Below are 19,423 nucleotides of genomic sequence, written 5' to 3'. Positions count from 1 at the left end.
TAACTGTCTATAATACCTTAGACATTAGGGGAATAATAATGTATGACTTCAGGGAAATGAAGCTACACAGGGTAATGATGATACTAGCTAATATTTCTGCAGTTGAACAGTTCAGCAGTGAGTAGCTTTATTTCTGACAGTATCCTGCAAAAATATGGTACAAATTTTATTTTAGAGGCATAAAATCATCACTTAAAGCTTTACAAAGATTACAAAGATTATAGTTACCATATCTAGTCAGTATTAAAGGAACTTTAGAAGCAAAATTTTTAATTGCTTTGTTATGGTAGATGACTGAATAACAGTAATTTATCCGGTGGGCAGAAGTGAAGTCAGATTCAGAGAAACAAGTTGTAGGGTTTGTGGGTGCTGCAGGGAGCACCGTCCACCAGGGAGCAGTGGGCTTAAACAGGACACACTGGTTCATGTCCAGGGCATTAGGTGGGTGTCAACTCCAGGAGCAAAAGTGGTCAGAAACTAGTGTGACCCCAGGAATACATGTTTTTGGCATGGATGCCTCATTTCCCCTGTATGTATGTTGAGCTCTAAAGCACAGACACTCTTAAAACTGCCTGAAAACCAGAGTGGGTGCAGATGACAGCCCTGAGACCAATCTAAAGGCTGGAAAGCATCTTCTGGTAGAAGGGATAGGTGCACAATCGTTTAAGCACAAGAAAAAGTTAAAGGATTTTGGTTATAGATGGTAAGTATTTACTTCAGGACTAACACTCTTCCAATTTAGCAAGTAAAGCTATAAAAAGATCTGGTGGCTGGAGCTGGACAAATGGGCATGATGAAAAGGCTACACATTTCACCAGGGAAATACTTAGCTACTGGTGTGCATTGCAAGAGGTTATTGTGGCTTTTCTACCATTAGCAATTTTTAAATCGAGAATAGATGTTTTTGGTTTTTATAATATAAAAGATGTACTCAAGTTTAAACTGGATCAAATTCAAGGATGTTCTGTGTCCTAAATTATGTGGTTAGGTGACCATATGGTGACTCCTGGTTTTATAATCTGAAAATCCCTTTGCTCTGACAAATAAGGCTGGAGGAGCTTTTACTGTGATTGATGAGTTGGATTCATGGATGCTCTTTATGTTTACTGGGATCAACACTCACCTTTCTTCCTTCTGAACCAGCTTAGCACTGACTGGTCCTGGCTGCAGAGCTGCACTAAGCAGACCTGTCCTGCCTAGCCCAAGGACGCTCCTTTTTCACTTATTTCTCTCCTCCCAGGCTGGAACCCCACATTCATTTTTCCGAGGAGCCAGGAACCACCTTGAACCGGGGAACTTCTGTAGCGCTTTGAGAGTAACCATTCACAAAGACCTTACAGCTCTGAACTACAGCACGCACAAAGAACACTTTTTTTCTAACAACTACAAAATGCTGCAGTAAGCTTTGCTCAAATGAAACCTCTATAAATGAAACCACTCTATTAGTTGTGGTGGAGCTTTGTACGTTAGAGACCAAGGATTTGACTATCAGTTAATCGTGATTATATGTTTTTTCCAGAACAACTTGCATTATTTAAGAAGAAAATCAAGCTCCAATCAAGCTGTTGAGAGGTTTTGAAATATTCAGATGCAGAGCTCCCAGCTTTAGGCATTGGAATAGAGTGCAAAATGCTGCTAAGCAGGTGGTAGGCTCAGGATTTATTGCAATGACTGAAATTATAAATACAGAAAGTTCACAGAAAAGCCTGCTCTCGTGAACTTTCAACCAGCATTTGCAAACTAAGAAGCCATAGATTATTTATATAATAAATAGGTGCATATCTGTCCGAATGTTAAATAAAGATACTTTGTGAGAAGCATGAAACAAGTAATTTACCTCTGGAATGACAATGTATTTCTTCCATTGTATACAGGACAGATGCAATAGCAGTTTAAATCCTTTGAAGCTTTTATGTTCAGGAAATGATACTCTGACAAGAATTATATAGAAAATACAGCTATTAGATGGGAATTATCAGGTCAGGTGAGACTAAAATTTGGTAATGATTGAATTCTCTTTAATTGGTATTGCTATATCTGTATATAAATATATATATATATATATGCACCATTTAAATAAGATCTCGATACTAAAAGGTAAACTGAACTGTGTGATATGATCCAGTAAACCTTGTCTTTATAAATGTTCTTTGTACCCTGGAAGACATAGGAACAGTGATACTATGGATTTTTAAAGGTCAGGTTAACTGTTTCTGCTTACTTTGGTTAAAGGACTATGCCTGGCCTGAAAAAGGCAAACACTATTTAGCCTATGGTTGCCATATACCCTACGACTACCTACTCCCTGCGCGTGCTCCCTATGACTCCCCTGCAAAGTACTGATCAAGTACACATGAATTACATCTACACCAGCACAATAATGGTGATTTTCATTTCCTGATTGGTCCAAGAGAGATGAACACAACCTCCAGGCCCAGGCTGACAGCTACTGCCCTATTGCTAGCACAGCTGGCTCCAGGACTGGCAGTCTGGTAAGATGAGTTGAAAATACTATTTTTTCCACATGCAGCCTTGTACCAGTTGCAACTCAAATATATTGAAGAACTTTTATCTCTCTAAATGTGTCTTCACATATCTTCATGTCAGATTTATGCTATTGTCAATTCACTTTACATTTTGCATCATATCAAGTGCCTACATTAATTGTTGATATTTGGGCTCAACAGGAACAGGAGGGAAGTGAGGAGAGGGACTAAAACTTGTAAGTGTATTAGTAGCATTCCTAAACTTGGGTTTGGGTCTACTGAATCTTTGGCAGCACATTTGCAGTCTCAGAACTGGAGCGGTGGTTGCCCATCAAGACTGGGCAGTTCCCAGGATGGAAACTGGCACTAACCACACCTGCAGCATGATGTCTGCTGCTCTGCAAGCAAGGGGCTGCTCGCTGACCTTGCTTGAGTCTTTTCACTTGTGCACACACAGAGAAAATGCTTCTTTTGGGTTTAACTCCTCCACCCTGAGAGGATGCAAAGATGCCTGTGCTTCCGATGCCCTGCATTTTTAGGAGAGGTAAGTGGCGGAGGAGATGGACCTGAAAAGGTAAGAAGGAGCATTCCTTAGAGTTAGAAGTTACAACACAACTCTTATTAAGATTCCAAGCTCCAGTTTTATGGATTACAGTAGAGAACCTCTTGTCACACTAAATGCTGCTTTACTGCTGCTATCAGTATAAGGCAAGGAGATTCTACAAGTACTTACAAGGCAATGATATCACTCCATAGGACACTATTAGAATAACAGAAGGTGAAGCCAGATGATGGAAAACACATTTGTCAAGAGTTTGCTGTGACAGACATCCATTCCTGAACTGTCATGTGCTATAGTACCTGCTTTATATTCCTACACAGGGTTTAGTAACAGTGAGAGGAAGTGGTCAATCCTTTCAAATTTGAGAGCACTGCTGGCATTGATTTTTGTGGCTGCAGTCATGTGTCAAGAGATTATTTGTGCTGGCACAGTGAGTTCAATACATGTCTACGTTCTTCATACTTGAATCTCAAAAACTTCACTAGAAGGATGCCAGTAAGCTGTTATTTTCTCTAAGTACCAGTTCTCCATAGATGTAATCATAGTAACAACCATCACATTTGTGGTAACACTGGCCAATAAGGGTTGAAATCTTGGCCCTTTGGAAATATGTGGTTAAGATTTGGCTGAGAAGTGAAAATAGGTCTTCACACAAAAATAAAAGTAGGGAGAGGAAAAATAGAGTTCTGTGTAATAATAGTAAAATGTTTTTGTTTTTCAACACCCTGGATGTCAATGCCCTTACTCTATAAAAAGTTCAAATTATTTTGTGCTACAAGGAACCCCCCAAAAAAATTCACTCCCCATTTCCATCTCTCCCTCCAAAATGTAAATCCTGTCAGGATCGTGTTTTAATCTAGATGCTAGCAGAACCACAGCCCAGCTAGTTACCAGGTGGTATAATGAGGGGTGATGGAGCGCGTCTTATGCCAACTGAATTCCTTCTGGTGAATGCAGGGTTTTGGTTCACATTCTAAAAGGCTGCTGATGCCCCAGAGAGCATCTATCCTTCAGAAAGAAAGTTTCTTCTTTGCAGAGGTGATCTAATAAGTGCCCTGCACTAATCAAAGCAAGTTTGTTGCTTGGTTTTAATTGACTTTGGAAGCCAGCCCTGTAAGACAGATACCTGTGGTGTCAAACATCTAAACCATGAAAAACACTGTGAAGCATCAGGTTCTTGACCTCTAAGCCATGATATTTCTGACTAAATGTTTCTAAAAGTTGGCTTGTTCATAAGAAAAGAAAGTCAATTGAACTCACAGACGTACCTCATCTTTTTGATGACCATAGGAATTACTATTACCATGTCATACAAAGATTCAAAATTGCTTAAAAAAAATAGAAATTAAGTGGTATTTTTCTATTAGAGGCTCTTTATCCATTTCATTCTAAATTAGTGTTTATTTATTCATGATGTTGGTTTCTTTTTAGTTGCTCTTTGCTGATTTGTTCAAAAACTTGGGCAGCGTCAGCACCAGGAGTAACAGCAGATGGCAGCACCAAGCTGCTGGATCTGGACTGTCAGCTCAAACGGGGGGGAAAATGCGAATCGAGATGAACAAAAGTTTCTGAGTTTACTTTCTTATCTCCTTCCTTTCTCCTATCCTTTTGATTTTTTTTCTTCTGATTTTTCTACTCACTTTTTGAAAAAAGAAAAAAAAACAACCAACAAAAAACAACAAAACAACAGCAGAGAAGGAAAACTGCTATGTCAGGTCATCCTGTATTGATTTAGTAGAAGATAGTAAGACCTGATGTGACCTGCTGAAAAGATGACAGGAGGTTATGGCCTAGCCTACCAGCACTTCACGTCGTATTAAACACTCCACAGGGGTAACATCTGGAGGGTTAAACAACTGCTGGGTATTGCAATTTTAAATACCACTTCATCAAAGTAATAGACTCCACAGGACCCTCTCGGGATCTATAAACTGATGTGTTCCAGGCTTTGTGTGCTGCGGCCCTTTTGTGTAACACATTAAGGAGAGCCCGATAGCTCTGACTATAGCAGAATGATAGAACTGAGGTTTGCAAATTCATCTACAGCACAATGCCTTGCTGGTCCTGGGACCAAATGCATGGCCTTTATAATTTTTGTCTTCTTTTCTTTTCTTCAAAACTTGATATTTTGTGTATCCAAAATTACTGTGAGCTGAGGAAAAGTTTTTAGAAGAACAGATTAAGTCTATTTTAGCAGCAATGTATGAGCTACCAAAGGAGATCACATCCATGCTTTCTGTTCTCCAGGTTAGTTACAGAGGAGGGAGCAGATCTTCTGTGTGCTCTACATAACCAGCCAAGCTTTCAATCTGCATAACAAAAGGATTCCTCAGGTCCTTACCAGACCTGGCTTCTCTCCTGCATTCTTCAAATATAATCCAGCTGTAGCTCCAGCAATACAAATCATGAAGGAAAATGTGGTCTCCACTTTGGTCGACCGTGGAAGCTGGTGCCACCATCTAACTGCAAAATAACAATACCTGACAGAGAGCAGAATGGTACGCAATTTTCCACAATAACTCCTTCCACTATTTCAGAACTGTTAAGCAACAATTAAGGAAAGTTCCATTAAATAATTAATTGCTTTAGTCACATTGAATAATTAATCACTATGAGAGAGGACGGCCCAATAACTTTTTCTATTGGCTGCTAATGAAACATTTGCTTTCTGATTCCAAATCCAGCCAAACCCTTAACCCACACAGATCCCTGCATCTGGGCAGATAGAATTTGATAGCAGTCCCTGACTGACCTTTGTCACTATGAGGAGCATGCAGAAGGACACTTGGCAACTTCTTTCCAGGAAGAAAAATTTAGGGTAAAACTTGCAGCTGGCATGAGCCAGTATCGTTCAACTGAAGTCACTGGAAAGGCTTCAGTTCTTTCTGAGTATCTGCCCTTGGTGCTGTCCTTGCTTGCAATTCGTTGTCTCTGCTTTAGTGCAATAATTTCAGATTAAAGGGCGGAGGAAAATTCCTCAATTACCTGGCAAAGTTTTAGTTCAGAAATTCTGGGTAAGTTTTTGTGTGATGCCTTTCATAGAGCAGTGAGAGGAGGTCTGAATCTAACTATAATTTTATTTTTGTAATTTGCCATTTTATCCTTGTTAATGGGTACTTGTAAACTTTGGGAGGTTGTATAGAGACCAGTGAAATGTATTGTTTTATCTCTATCTCCACCAAGATATAGAAAATATTCCTTTAGCTACCATAGTGTCAACAGGAGCACAGCCCTGAGTCATCTCTGAGGTGGGTGCTGCAGCTTCTCTTGACATCCTCCATGCCATTCTTGCATAAAATGTTTATTTCAGGCAGTACTACCCCCAGCGAATTATATTAGGTAAACTATACTTTGGAAATCACAACATTTTTGAATATATGTATTTGAATGATACCCTCTCCTCACTAAACTTGTTTGTGGCCTATGCTTTTGAAACAAACTCTATTAAGACTGCAGGCATATGAGCTACTGTAATTTACTTATTAGAATTATTTTCCATCCCTTGTTACTGCTGAGGAGACTACGGCTGCCCTCCATCTGTGGAGAGGACTTCATAAGAAAATGGGGAGCAGTAGGGAAACAGCATGGATTCTCCAAAGAATGCATTAGTTTATTTATTTATTTCAAATGTCTTTCATGTCTTGGCTTTGTGCATCTTTTCCAAGAAGCAAATGCTTCACAGATGGAAAGAAGCAATTTTCAGTTGTAAAAATTCTAAACAGTTCAGGTGAAATGAAAAACAGAACTTCCTGGAGACACGCCAGCTTTTTCTTTTTATTCATTTTTTTTTGCCCCAACCTCACTTTGATTGTGAAAATATTCACCCACCTCCAGACTTTATAGCATGAGAAATGCCCTGTCTGGGGTCTAATCCATGCCTGAGGTATCACTGGAGATCGATTAGAAAGGAAGGCTCCTATTTCCACACAGGCACTACACATCTGCTCTGATTTTCTGCAGGGTAGATCCACAGTAACCCTACTGCAAAAACTGAGTCTTATATAAACCAAGCTTATACTGATATAGCTCCTCTTCTGGAGGAAGGTCTGCTATGTTGTCATCAGCAGAAGGTCTAATTTGGCCACTGATACTCTGTTTTCTGTCAATTCACAAAGCAAGGTAGTGAAATCAAGGAAAAAAATCATAGGTGATTTGTGACAAAGAGTAATGAGCTTATTTTTGGATACCCTCCTGTTGATAAAACCTTTTAGGATTTATGGCACATCAAATTAGCCGGAGCTTTAGTAAATACCCTCATAACTTTTGGATATCACACACTGCCTCAGAGGCATTTAAAATCTACCGCATGCTCCCCATGGGGAGCTTAACTCATCCTCCAGGATATCTGTCTCAGAGCTAGACACCACAGCTAGACACCACAGCCAGACACCTATATATCTATGGCCTGCTGTGTGTAGACTGAAGCACAGCAGTGGACAAAACAATATCTCCCTTGCACTACTGGTGGCCACGGGTATGGAGCTGGAGCAATCCCTCATGAGGCAGGCATCTGCCATGGGAGGAACAAGCACAGGGGACGGGAGCGGGTGCCAAGAGGGTGGGTCCAGTTCCCTGGACTCTAAATCATTTGGGACACTCAGGATCAAAACTGAAAACAGTAGAGAAGAAGGCCTGTAATTATTAGCTCCTGCCGTGTCTTGGGAAATGCAGCTCTGGAACACACTAATGCATAAAGCTCAGTCGTGGGCGCCCTTTGAATATTGCAATGGATTTTACAACACACACTTGACAAGCATGTCGTGCAGGGCTCTAGATGAAGAGAGTGAAACACTCAGAAGTGGTTGCTGAATCAGGGTCTGAGCTTGTAATCCAAGGTTATTTGCTATAAAGTCTAGGATATTCCCTTAAAAATGTTGAGTTGTGCAGGAAATGTCTGGTTACTTGTGTAACCGTTTGCAAGATATACAAACTCATCAGGCTCTGACTCCTAAGTCTTATGACAATAATGCATTTTCTTCCAGACATGTTCAGTTGCATATCTGATACACATATTGCTCGGCCAAAATGACTTGTTAGTGATTTATTTGGAATATCCAGCCTTTAACATATGACATCACCTCCTTAACTTGATGAAAAAAAGGTTTAGACTGAATTCTTCCCATTAAAAATAATGGGGCAATGGATTCTTGATGCCAATATTTACTGATATCAAAGCAAAATATTGTCTTGGTTATTTGTCTTAATTTAGCCCAAACAGTACACAAAGCACAGTGTACAAAAACAGTGTGTTCCTTTTTCTAAACCAGATCATCACTTACTAATTGCTATATGATTTGAATGAAAACAGAGGGATGATTCAGTGATGCTTTATAGAAATTATCTCACTATATTTGTTTCTCTTCTTATCCTGATTGCTAGAGGGACCATATAAGATGACTTTCTTTATCTGTCTTCACACAGAATCTCAGAAGGATTTCTTTTAAACTGTCCTTTATACAAAATACAGGACAATGAGACCTAGATCCTTTGCTAAGTTCCTAGAACTTTGCCAAGTTCTCTAAAAACTGGTTACATTATGTATATGTATACAGGTAGTAAAATACAGAACAGCTATATATGTGTGTGTGTGTCTGTGTATACCCACACTTAAATAATTAATTTTTATACTTTAATAAAAGCTTACAGATCTCAATGGTATTTGAACATTCCTAAAATTTGGGTGTTGCATTTGCTTTGGATTTGGATAGGGTTTCACAGACCATTCAATGTGTCTAAATCCAACACAAAATCCAATCCTGCATTAAGGAAAATTAATGTGAGAACTAATATGCCCAGAGAGAATCCTTTGCCTCTGAGCATGAACCTGAAGGCAGATAGAGATATGCCTTACCTTCCTGTGAATTTTATTCTGTTTGGAAACTCACATGGAAATACAAGGGTTGCAAGCTCAGATAAAGCATATGAGAAAAATAATTTAAAGCAAGGACTGACACATGAATACCTAGAAGATTTTGTACAGAACTAATCTGCTTCCAGTACACCAGGAAAACAAGACAAGCCAAAATTTTTTACTGAGGACTCTAGGACACATTTGAGGATGAATGAATCTGCCTTTTTTCTGTTGCATTTCTGTTGCTTAAGAAATCTTTATCAGAAGTTACAAATGCATTTTTCTCAAAGCTTTCTACCATAACAACCCTTGTTTACAGTCATTCAGCAGATCTTTGCTTCCATCCACATTGGGCGCTTTCTTTTCCTGCCTCCTTTTTAGCAGTTCCTATTCCAGACTCCTACTCCAAAAGCAGTGTGGTACAATGGGAACCATGTTCTGGCAGTGAATACATCAAAGCCCATTCATGGATGACTCCTGCACTTCAGTGACCATAAACAAGCCCAAACCATGCCAAACTCATCCAACACGAACTTCTAGCCATAGTTTACCACTGCCACTTCGGCATGGAAGGAGGAGGGAGGATTTCTGCCTGATTGCCACTAGATGGAGTGAAGCCAAAACTGTACATTTTATTAGTCTTGTGATGGAAACGCATCCTTTTCCCATATAGTTTGTTTTCCCTTTTTTTTTTTTTTTTTTTTTTTTTTTTTTTTTTTGTTTAACTAAGTCTATTAAACTGAAAACCAAGCCTGTCTGACTCTGGAGTGAAACAACCCTGTTTATGTTAGTAACTAGGGTTCACTCAAAGGATTCATGGCATGCAGACTTTCCAGTCTGTACATTGAAAGACTAGTTACCTTCTTTGTCTTCTAGCATCCAATTCAGATGAGCAAATAAGGAGTATGAACTATGGAGAGTATGGAGAGGGTCCTCATGCTGTGACTGCACAGGTACACAGGTTCTATTTTTAGGCATCTAAGGTAGATCATTAATACTGGTGGTGCTGATATTCTTAAAAGAGTTTAGCAATAATCCATCTACCCTTTTTTCTCTTTCACCTTGTTAGGATCCCTTTTGCACTTGTCCATGTGAGCATCTGAACTCCCATCCTCTGCTCAACTAATTATATACTCATAATACATGGGGAAATCACAAAATATTTCTTCTTGGTGTGCAGCATATTATCACTTGCTCTGTTTTCACAGCACAGTTGGCATTTCCAGATATGCTCAGCATTGCCCTAGTTCTGTTTCCAACTAGGGGAATTTTGTTGTTGCTTTAAATGGTGAGTGACAATATGATAGTTATGGTTTCTGAAAATCTACTATATACAGATGTGTATTTTGAAAAGTACAGTGCAGTTTGAATGATGAGCATACCTACATAAAGTTCATTACATTGTTGTTTTTTTTCATTATACCAAATCTGCATATGCCTATAACAGTTGAAATCCTTGAAAGTCCAAAGGTGCTTTATGTACTGTTTTGCTTAGTTAATAGAATAGGACTATTCCAGTTGGAAGGGACATACAAAGATCCTCTAGTCCATCTGCCTGACCAAGGACTGACCAAGTTAACACATGTCTAAATGCCTCAAACACTGACAGGCTTTGGGCATCAAACCATTCCCTAGGAAGCCTATTCCAGTGTTTGATCACCCTCTCTAGATGTATTAAAGTCCGAAGAATCTTTGTCTTATTTGGCAAGAAAGTAAGCAATTCATTAATACTCTTCTTTGAATCTGAATTATAAGCTATTTTTTATCTTTATTCCTTCTGAAGCAGGAAACATTACTACCTTACAAACTCTGAAGGTCTGAAGGTCTGCTGCTAACCAAATGAAAGCCTTGCAGATCTCTGCTACCACCAATACTCTCCCAGATGAGGCTGCTTGGATGTTATTTCTTTTCTACCAAGTGAGGCTCGTTTTTACTGTACTCAGTGATGAAATGATTTAAGGAAATAGCTGGTCAGAAATCCAAATACATCTCATCAAGAGCCTTTTAAAAGAAAATGTTGTTGAGGAATGTTTCTGCTTGAAGAATAATCTTGTATTTTCTCTAGGAAGTTTTGAAAAGATTTAGGAAAAAAATAGAAACTTCGAAACAGTGATGTATCTACTTAAAATGTTCTGTTATGGTAGTTTTGCAAATTTTTTTTAGAAACCAAAGAAATTACTAATTATAACAGAACAAGGCATTATAAATACAATTTATGTTAATTGATCTTTTGACTCTAAACACCATTTTGTTTGAGATTTAAAAAATGATTAGTGGAAATTACAGGACAGAAAAAAAAAAAAAAAGAAGAGGTTGACATTTCATTGTAGAGTACATCAATTTGAAATAAAACCAATGTTTCTGCATGTGAGTATTTCAACACCTTCTACAGAGCTCCCCATGCCAAACACCTCTCCATGTTGTGCATGCACACTTCAAGACTGTCAGGGTTTAATGATCAGGGACAGGTTGTGAGATCTCAGTTGTGCAAGCAAAGCTGACTTTTTACGTTCCAAGACTAGTGGAACATAGTGAGAGCCAGACATTGTCCTCATGGGCAGGAGAGGAAGAGTAGGAAGGAATATACAAGGAATGAAGAAAAAGCCAAGGAAAAGCATTAGCAGTCCAAGCTTGCTGCTTCTGATACTTCCAGGGTGCCAGGGAAACTAAGCCTAGCTGGACTGCTTCCAGGCCAGAACTGTGACAGCCTCCCACATCCCAGCTCTTTTGTCAGCAAAGCAGCGGAAAAATCCAGGTTAGACCTCTGGCATAGGCAGCCTGATTTTCCCCCTCTCTCTTCCATGGTAGTATCCTAGTGAAGCTACTTGCACAGGCCTACCAGTAGCTCTGATTTTGACTAATAATTTGTTTACTTTGTTAGGCTCAAGAATACCATGCCAGAATCTACAACATATTTATGTGAGGTGCACATCTTCTTCTACTAAAGCACATGAACCTCTCAGCAACCAAATTATTTTTCTTACCAAATCTTAAAGCTGGATGGAGTTGACATATGATGACTTCCCAAATAGGAGTTTGGCAAGGCTATCCTAAGTGCTAAAGGACTTTTTAACACACAAAAAATGAAGGGTACCTTTACTCTTCTTCACTAATAAATTTCTGATTATATTAACTCCCTTTTCCTCAACAACTCTGCTGGAGTATTGGTTCAGTATCACATCTTACAAACACTATCTACATGAATAACTCTTGCAATTAACATAGACTTTCTTTTAGGGCTCTCGCATATCTTTTAACTATTCCTCATTCTATTTTCTTCACAAAAGTGGGCACCACAGAATTAAAAATGTGCTATGAAGGAGTTTATGATTATTTGTTTCTTTGATTAAACACTTTGAGTGTAGTCACTAATATCCATATACATTTCTAATCTGAATGGGTGGGAGTATCTACAACTACCTAACTTCAGTTTCTTAAAAATTACACATCAAATACAAAGGACTTCACTAACTTTTTTGGTACTCAGTGGAGAGAAAGAAAGATAGGGCAAATCATTTCTTCTTAAGCCATGTGTGTGAGGCTATGGTACCAGTAACTCCAGGGATATGTTTTTCTCTCTGCCAGTCACAAAAGGGGATCTAGGTGACTAACTTAAAGTTGATAATTAATACTTTAGAAGGTAAAGCTGGATCACGTGAATACAAATAGCTATGTCTTAACTTTATCTTTTTGTGAAAAAGGGGGTTTCGGTAACCAAAAAGCTCTGTATCAAATTATTGCTATGCATATGCTAATGCATGTGTATTTAAATATTAATTAATTTATTCAAATCCCATACAGGTACAAGTATATTATTCTAATTTCCAACAAATACCTTTATTTCAAGATAAGTTTTATTTCTATCTCTTTCCTTCTTGACCTATCTTTCTATCTCTCGATAGTCTGGAAGACATCACTACCTAAATACTTTGTATGTGGTCATAATTTTTCTAACCTATTGAAGAAAAACCATTTGGACACATCTCACTCTCTTCATTGCATATTGTTTGGCAATATTCTACAGTGCAAAAGTGGTTTTAAAATTAGGTTGCTTCCTGTTGCTCAGCTTGTAAGCTTCAAGTTTCTATATAATTTTGCAGCTGTGAAATATCATTTCATTCTAAGGCTGTAAAGAAAATTGCTTCCTTCACTTTTGTTCAGGCAGGACCACCAAGCAAAGAGAAGGGATCCTGATAGGGGCTGTGCTGGCTGTACTGGAGGTCAGAGCAGGGGAAAGTGAGCAGCTGCAGCTCATGTACACACAGTGTTTGCCCAGAATGTCTTTGTGCCAGGGAGCACCCAAGCTGAGAGCCTGCACTCAGGACAGACACAGCTCTGGCAGTGTGTCCTTGCCATTCAAACCTGTTATTCAGCCTCCCCAGTGCTAGGCCTGCCCTTAGTCATGAAGGAAAATTATGCCAGTGAAAGTGATTCTTTTTTGATATGGAGAAATGTCAGAGGGGGCTAGGATAAGATTAGAAAAACAATATCCTTTGCTGACCAAACACAAATTTAAAGCCAGGTCACCAAAGGTGAAATGTCACTACATCGAGTTATGTAGTTTTGACTTCCCACTTAATCCTTATTTCAAGGTAATGAAACTTAACTGTCAGCTGGAATACCGTGTCCAGCCCCAGTATCCACACCTTCAAAAGGATTTTGAAAAATTGGAAAGTGTTCAGGAAACTGCTTCAGGAATGCTTTGAGACCTCTTTAATCCAGCAGACAAAGGCATTAATAGATCCAGTATCAGAAAGCTGTGTTTTGAAATATTCAGATTAAAATAAAGGTTATGAGAACTGCATAAGCAGGGAAGGACTTATTAGATTATCCATCACTGCAAACTTTTGAATCTAGACTAGTTTATCTTGTAAAAAAGATCAACCTCTCCTTAAGTTGAACTACAGATTTGAGACCAGAGCTAGCAAGATTTATCCGATTCCCCTTGGACCCTGGTAAGCAATAAGTCAGTGTGAAGTAAGGTGCTTAATTTCAAGCATTACGTCTCATGTCTTCTCTTTTTGAGCATGCACTTAAAAGTTGGTAGAATAGTCTCATACCCCAAGGAAAACCCAAGCCAAACTTTAGATAAACTCTGATCTTTGGTTATTTTAAACTATGGTCTTAGATTCTTACAAATATAAAAAACATATTATGTCTTTTTTTTTTTTTTTCTAGTAAAGATGTGAGTTATGTTCCAAACATATATGCTTAAAGAGTTGGGAAAGAGTTATGCTGCAATGAACAACCATAGATAACAATTTACTCTAGGATGCCTTCTTTCCATACTTATTCAATGTCCACTTGTAAATCATAAGCTCATCAGATTTGGTCAGTATTTAGAGCAAATCAGCTATAGTTTTGCTAAAAGAATTTACTTGAGACCATACTTTTTATATTTGACATTCTTATTGCAATGGTTGCCTGGTATTGCTTATGCTACCTGAGTGGATGAGCGGTCTAACATATCCAGTGCCAATACTTCCACAGATGTTTGCTTGAATAAAATTTCATCACTTAACCAAAATACGAAAATGTGCATAAGCAAAACTGAAATTATTTGAAGTCCTTAAAATATTCTCTGAGTACTTTGCACCAGTGCAATCAACTTTCAGTGGTTTGATAAATCAGAGACTTATGATGGCCCCTTGTACTTTATATATAATTTTTTAAGTGCTACGGTGCTCATCCTGATCACTCCAAATGGAGTTTATTCCACTCCCACAGACCCCAGATTTAGAAAAGTCTATTACTTTTGAAAATTTGGGGGCATATGTGCAAGTCACCTTCCTGTAGCTACGCTGTGAAGTTCTGTTCATTTGAAGTGCATTTTTCCACTGCAGATGTCCAGGGCACATGAATGAAGCACATAGTACTTCATACACATAGTACTTCATTACACGAAGCACTATTTCCACTATGTGTACCCACAGCACTTCAGGAGCAGCAGAAGTTCTAACCCTTATCTCTGAACACTAAGCCCCAGAAGTTTGTTTGGGAATTGCCTCATGGTTAGGTGGAATGGCACTAAACCTGTCCTCTTACATAACGTTTAAGCAGATGGAAGTGGTCTTGAAAGAAGATCTGTAGATGTACTTATATATTCAGAAGTTTGTTTACTTCTAATTGTGTAAGTTGGTTTGCTAGGACAACACACACTTCCCTTCTCAACAAAAAAGGCTGTTAAATAAAAGTACAGAACTAGGACTAGAAGAAAAATAGTTATGAGGGGCCTTACCTCTTGTTTCTAAAGTGATTTTATGGTCTAATCTTGTTTCATTAGCATGCAAATTTCTCCTTATTCCTACCCAGGCTTAATATCATATATAGAAAAGTGGATACTTCAGATCTTAAATAGTATGGCATGAAAAAAGAGATAAGCATGCACAGTAGTACTGTCATTTTTAACTTGCTGAAGATCCTCAAGTACCTTTCATTTTTTAGAACTGGAGGCTTTATAAGTACTTGGTTGTAATCAAATACATCCTTTAGAGAATCACAGAACATGCCAAGTTGGAAGAGACCCACAAGGATCATTGAGTCCAACTCCTGGCCCTGCAAAGAACCATCCCCAAATTACGCCATGTGCCTGAGAGTGTCATCCAAATGCTTATTGAACTCAGACAGGCTTGGTGCTGTGACCACTTCCCTGGGGAGCCTGTTCCAGTGCCCAACCACCCTCTGAATGTAGAACCTTTTTCTAGAGAAAGTACACTGGTTTTCCAAATGCAGTGTCAAGCACTAGTGACATCTCCAGATCCTGTAAAATAATAGACATTCCTGCACTGCCTGGACTGCTCTGTGTTCTCTATGGATGAGTCTCTTCTTGTCCCTGCATAATTTAACATAAATATATAGCATATTTTATGTATTATTGATATCAAAATGGATTTACTGATGCACTGATTATGCATTTATGTAAACAGTGAGACATCTCGTTATCTATAAAGTGAATAATTAATAAGTATTAGGTATAGCACCCCTCCCTTTGATATTTATTATTCTGGCAAAAATCCCAGTCCATCACAGCCATAGAATATTCTGGGTTGGAAAGCACCCACAAGAATCATTGAGTCTAGTTCCTGGCCCTGCACAGGACAGCCCCAAGAATCACACCCTGTGCCTGAAAGCATTGTCCAAACATTTCTTGAACTCTGGAAGGCTTGGTGCCATGATAACTTCCCTGAGGTGCCTGTTCCAGTGCCCAACCACTCTCTGGGTAAAGAATCTTTTTCTAATATCTAATCTAAATCTCCCCTGACACGGTTTTTTGCCATTCCCTTGTGTTCTGTCCCCGGTCACCACAGAGAAGGGATTGGTGCCTGCCCCTCAGCTTCCACTTGCAAGGAAGCTGTAGAACACAATAGACTGCAAACTCCCTCAATAGTTCTCTTGAGTATTCATAAAGGCTAGTTCATTTTTGAGAATGGACAGACATCTGCATTCATTTAGATTCCTGCTTAGCCTCCCACAACAAGGCAGGCAAGCTGGGTAAGCAGCAAGCAGCCCGCATGGAGGTCATGGCAGCAGAACTGGGGCAACTTACTGAGCTCCTCTGGCTGCAGTGGGAAGACAGCAGGCCTTGCTCCTAGAATTTGTGACAGAGCTGTTCAACTGACAGATTTACTCTTGAGATATATCTTGTTTGGTGGTTCCGCTCTTTTATCAGTTTGAACCTGATATCGCCCCTTTGCAGAAAAGGACAGTCAGCTTGAATTCAAGAAATTCTTAGTCTCTTCAGGAAGAGGAAAAGACAAATCTTTATTTATTTTTGTCTTAAATTCCCTGTCCATAAATATTCTCAATATATATATATATGTTTTACTACATAACACAGAGTATTTGGGATCATTTTTATTTAAAAGAAGACTTTTCATAGTGAATCCAGCCACAGTTGACAAAGATCTCTTAGTAACTAACAACAAATAAAGAAGAAACTGAAGGAATTAAGAAACAAAATTCTATATTGGTTAATACACACATATATATCAAAGTTTAGCTGGATAATTTAGTCAGAACAGCAAAGAGAAGGAAAATAATCCCATCATTTACATGGAGTTAATAAATGAAGTATTAAATGTGAACAAATTGTATAAAACTGGCCATGGAAATTAGCAAAACTTGGCAAAAATAATTCAGTCCACGGTCAAATTGTGCAATAAAAACAAGCTGGTGCTATTCAAGCTGGTACGTTTCACTTTAAAAAACACATAAATATTCCTAGATTCCCAGCAAGTCATAGATTCCACTTGTTTTGGCCAAATCTCAGTCCCATCCTATTTCGCATAATACATGTGAATGCTTTTGTAGAGATACAAATTCTGTTGTTGTTCAGTTTTCCTGGTCCCTGATCACACCTAGGTTTATAAAAAAATCATAAGAAAATAACATGGGATCATGGAATATTTAGGGTTGGAAGGGACCTTAAGGATCATCTAGTCCCAACCCCACCTGGAACGGGCTGGGACACCTGCCACTAGATCAGGTTGCCCATGGCCTTATCCGACCTGGCCTTTTACACGCCAGGTTTATGGCATCCACAACCTCCCTGGGCAAACTGTTCCAGTATCTTATCACCCTCATGATAAAGAACTTCTACCCAATACCTGACCTAAATTTCCCCTCTTTCAATTTGTACCCATTACTCTCTGTCCTATCACTACAGTTCCTGAAGAATAGTCATTCCCTGGCTTCCCTGTAGGCCCCCTTCAGACACTGGAAAGTTGCTATCAGGTCTCCATGCAACCTTCTCTTCTCCAGGCTGAACAGCCCTAACTTTTTTAGCCTGTCTTCATAGGAGAGGTACTCAAGTCTTCTTATGAACTTCGTGGCCCTCCTCTGGACTTGCTCCAACAGTTCCATGTCCTTCTTATATTGCAGACACTAGATCTGTATGCAGTACTACAGACGGGGTGTCACAAGAGCAGTATAGAGGGGGGAAATTGCCTCCTTTAACCTGCTGGCCACACTACTTTTAATGCAGTCTGGCATTCAGCTGGCTTTCTGGGCTGCCAGCTCATGTTGAGTTTTTCATCAACCATCATCCTCAAGTCTTTCTCCGCAGGATTGCTCTAAATCACTTCTCTGCCCAGCCTTGGCTATGCCTGGGATTGCCACAACACAGGTGTAGGACCTTGCATTTGTTTTGTTGAACTTAATGAGGTTTGCACCAGCCGACCTCGCAAGCACGTCAAGGTCCCTCTGGATGGCATCTCTTCCCTCCAGTATACTGACTGCACCACTCAGCTTGATGTTGTCAGCAAACTTGCTGAGAGTGCACTGAATGCCATTGTCCATGACACCAACAAAGATGTTGAACATAAAGGGACCTAGAGCAGGCATTATGTCTTTGAGGACTTGCAGGGACAGTCATATGTGGCAAATGTTACGTTATAGGATATTCTGTGCTCTGTCACCTCATCGCCTCATTCAGTAGCAGTTTAATATTATTTCTTCATAACATTTAGCTGACATGTTCATAATATATTTGAAATATTGAAAGAGGATACTATCCTTTTGGTTAAACTGATGATTTTAGTTAAATGCTTGTGTATTTCCCAAAACATCCACTGGCAATCACTGTCAGTGATATATATTTAGGTTTAATTAAAATATCAGATTCAATTGTGCCATGTGATATTAATATAACAAGGGATATTAACTTTTCCCTTGTGTGATGCACATATAAAATTGTTGTCATATGTATTCCATCTTCAACATATCCCTGGCAGGATTCTTGTCACTTAAAATCTGTCCTGCTGTCAGAAAGAACCATCCATCATTTCATTTGCTTGCTTGGAACATCCTCTGCCGCTTGGGGTAGGGGTAGGCTTCATTTGCTTTGGGCAACTCAAACGTCTTCCCCAACCTGCTTCCTCTGTTGTAGTGAGGAAGGAAATGCTTGTTAAGGTCAAACATGGTCTCAGTCATGGACAGCGTTGCCCCAAGAGCAGTAAGCAGGGGAAAGCCTGAAGTACACAGAGCTAAAGAGATGGAGTGCTCCTTATAAGGTGTAACAGTGACAGCAGGCTGAGAATTGTTTTTTCCTCTTCTTCATAGCTGCATGAGATCCACAAACAAGGACAACATGGTGCTTTGAATGAGTTTTTTCTCTTTTGGGACTTGCTGCAACTAATGAGTCTTCTTTCATCTTAGGGACGTTTTGAATGATTTTTCCTCTGAGAGGAAAAATCCACCAGAGATTTGAAACCCCTTTGACTAAAGCAAGAAGTTAGAGCATGTTATACAAAGATACAGTAATTGTGGCTGAGCTATAGACCAGGTTTTGAGAGGAAAACCATCAGTAGATGAGGAACTAAGGCAGAACAAGGAAATGTTACTTTTTCTTCCTTTCCAGTTGCATGAACTTGTGATGTTTGAGAGTAGAGGGAGACGTCACACAAAGAGCACCGCTTGTAAGAATCTCACTCAACACGTTTTCATGAAAGAAATTAACCAGAGACCCAGTTAATTACTCACAGTTCTTGGAAGAAGCTGTATTGGCTGCCTTCCTGGTTCCAGACA

General features: G+C 39.2%; 1 protein-coding gene across 1 annotated transcript in view; it reads left to right on the top strand.

Annotated features, from left to right (window-relative positions):
* RGS7 (regulator of G protein signaling 7) overlaps nt 1-2,026 on the top strand; it is a 266,491-nt gene extending 264,465 nt beyond the window's left edge. Inside the window, exon 17 of the mRNA XM_051783806.1 lies at nt 1,241-2,026. Coding sequence (XP_051639766.1) covers nt 1,241-1,402 — 162 coding nt within the window. The 3' untranslated portion in view covers nt 1,403-2,026. The remainder of the gene's footprint in view (nt 1-1,240) is intronic.
* The last annotated feature ends 17,397 nt before the right edge of the window (nt 2,027-19,423 follow it).

Source organism: Manacus candei, unplaced genomic scaffold (assembly GCF_025592945.1).
Source record: "Manacus candei isolate 608988 ecotype Guabito, Panama unplaced genomic scaffold, ASM2559294v1 h1tg000017l, whole genome shotgun sequence".
Lineage (NCBI taxonomy): Eukaryota > Metazoa > Chordata > Aves > Passeriformes > Pipridae > Manacus > Manacus candei.
Note: the sequence above shows the minus strand (reverse complement) of the source record. Positions and strands in the feature narration are given on the sequence as shown.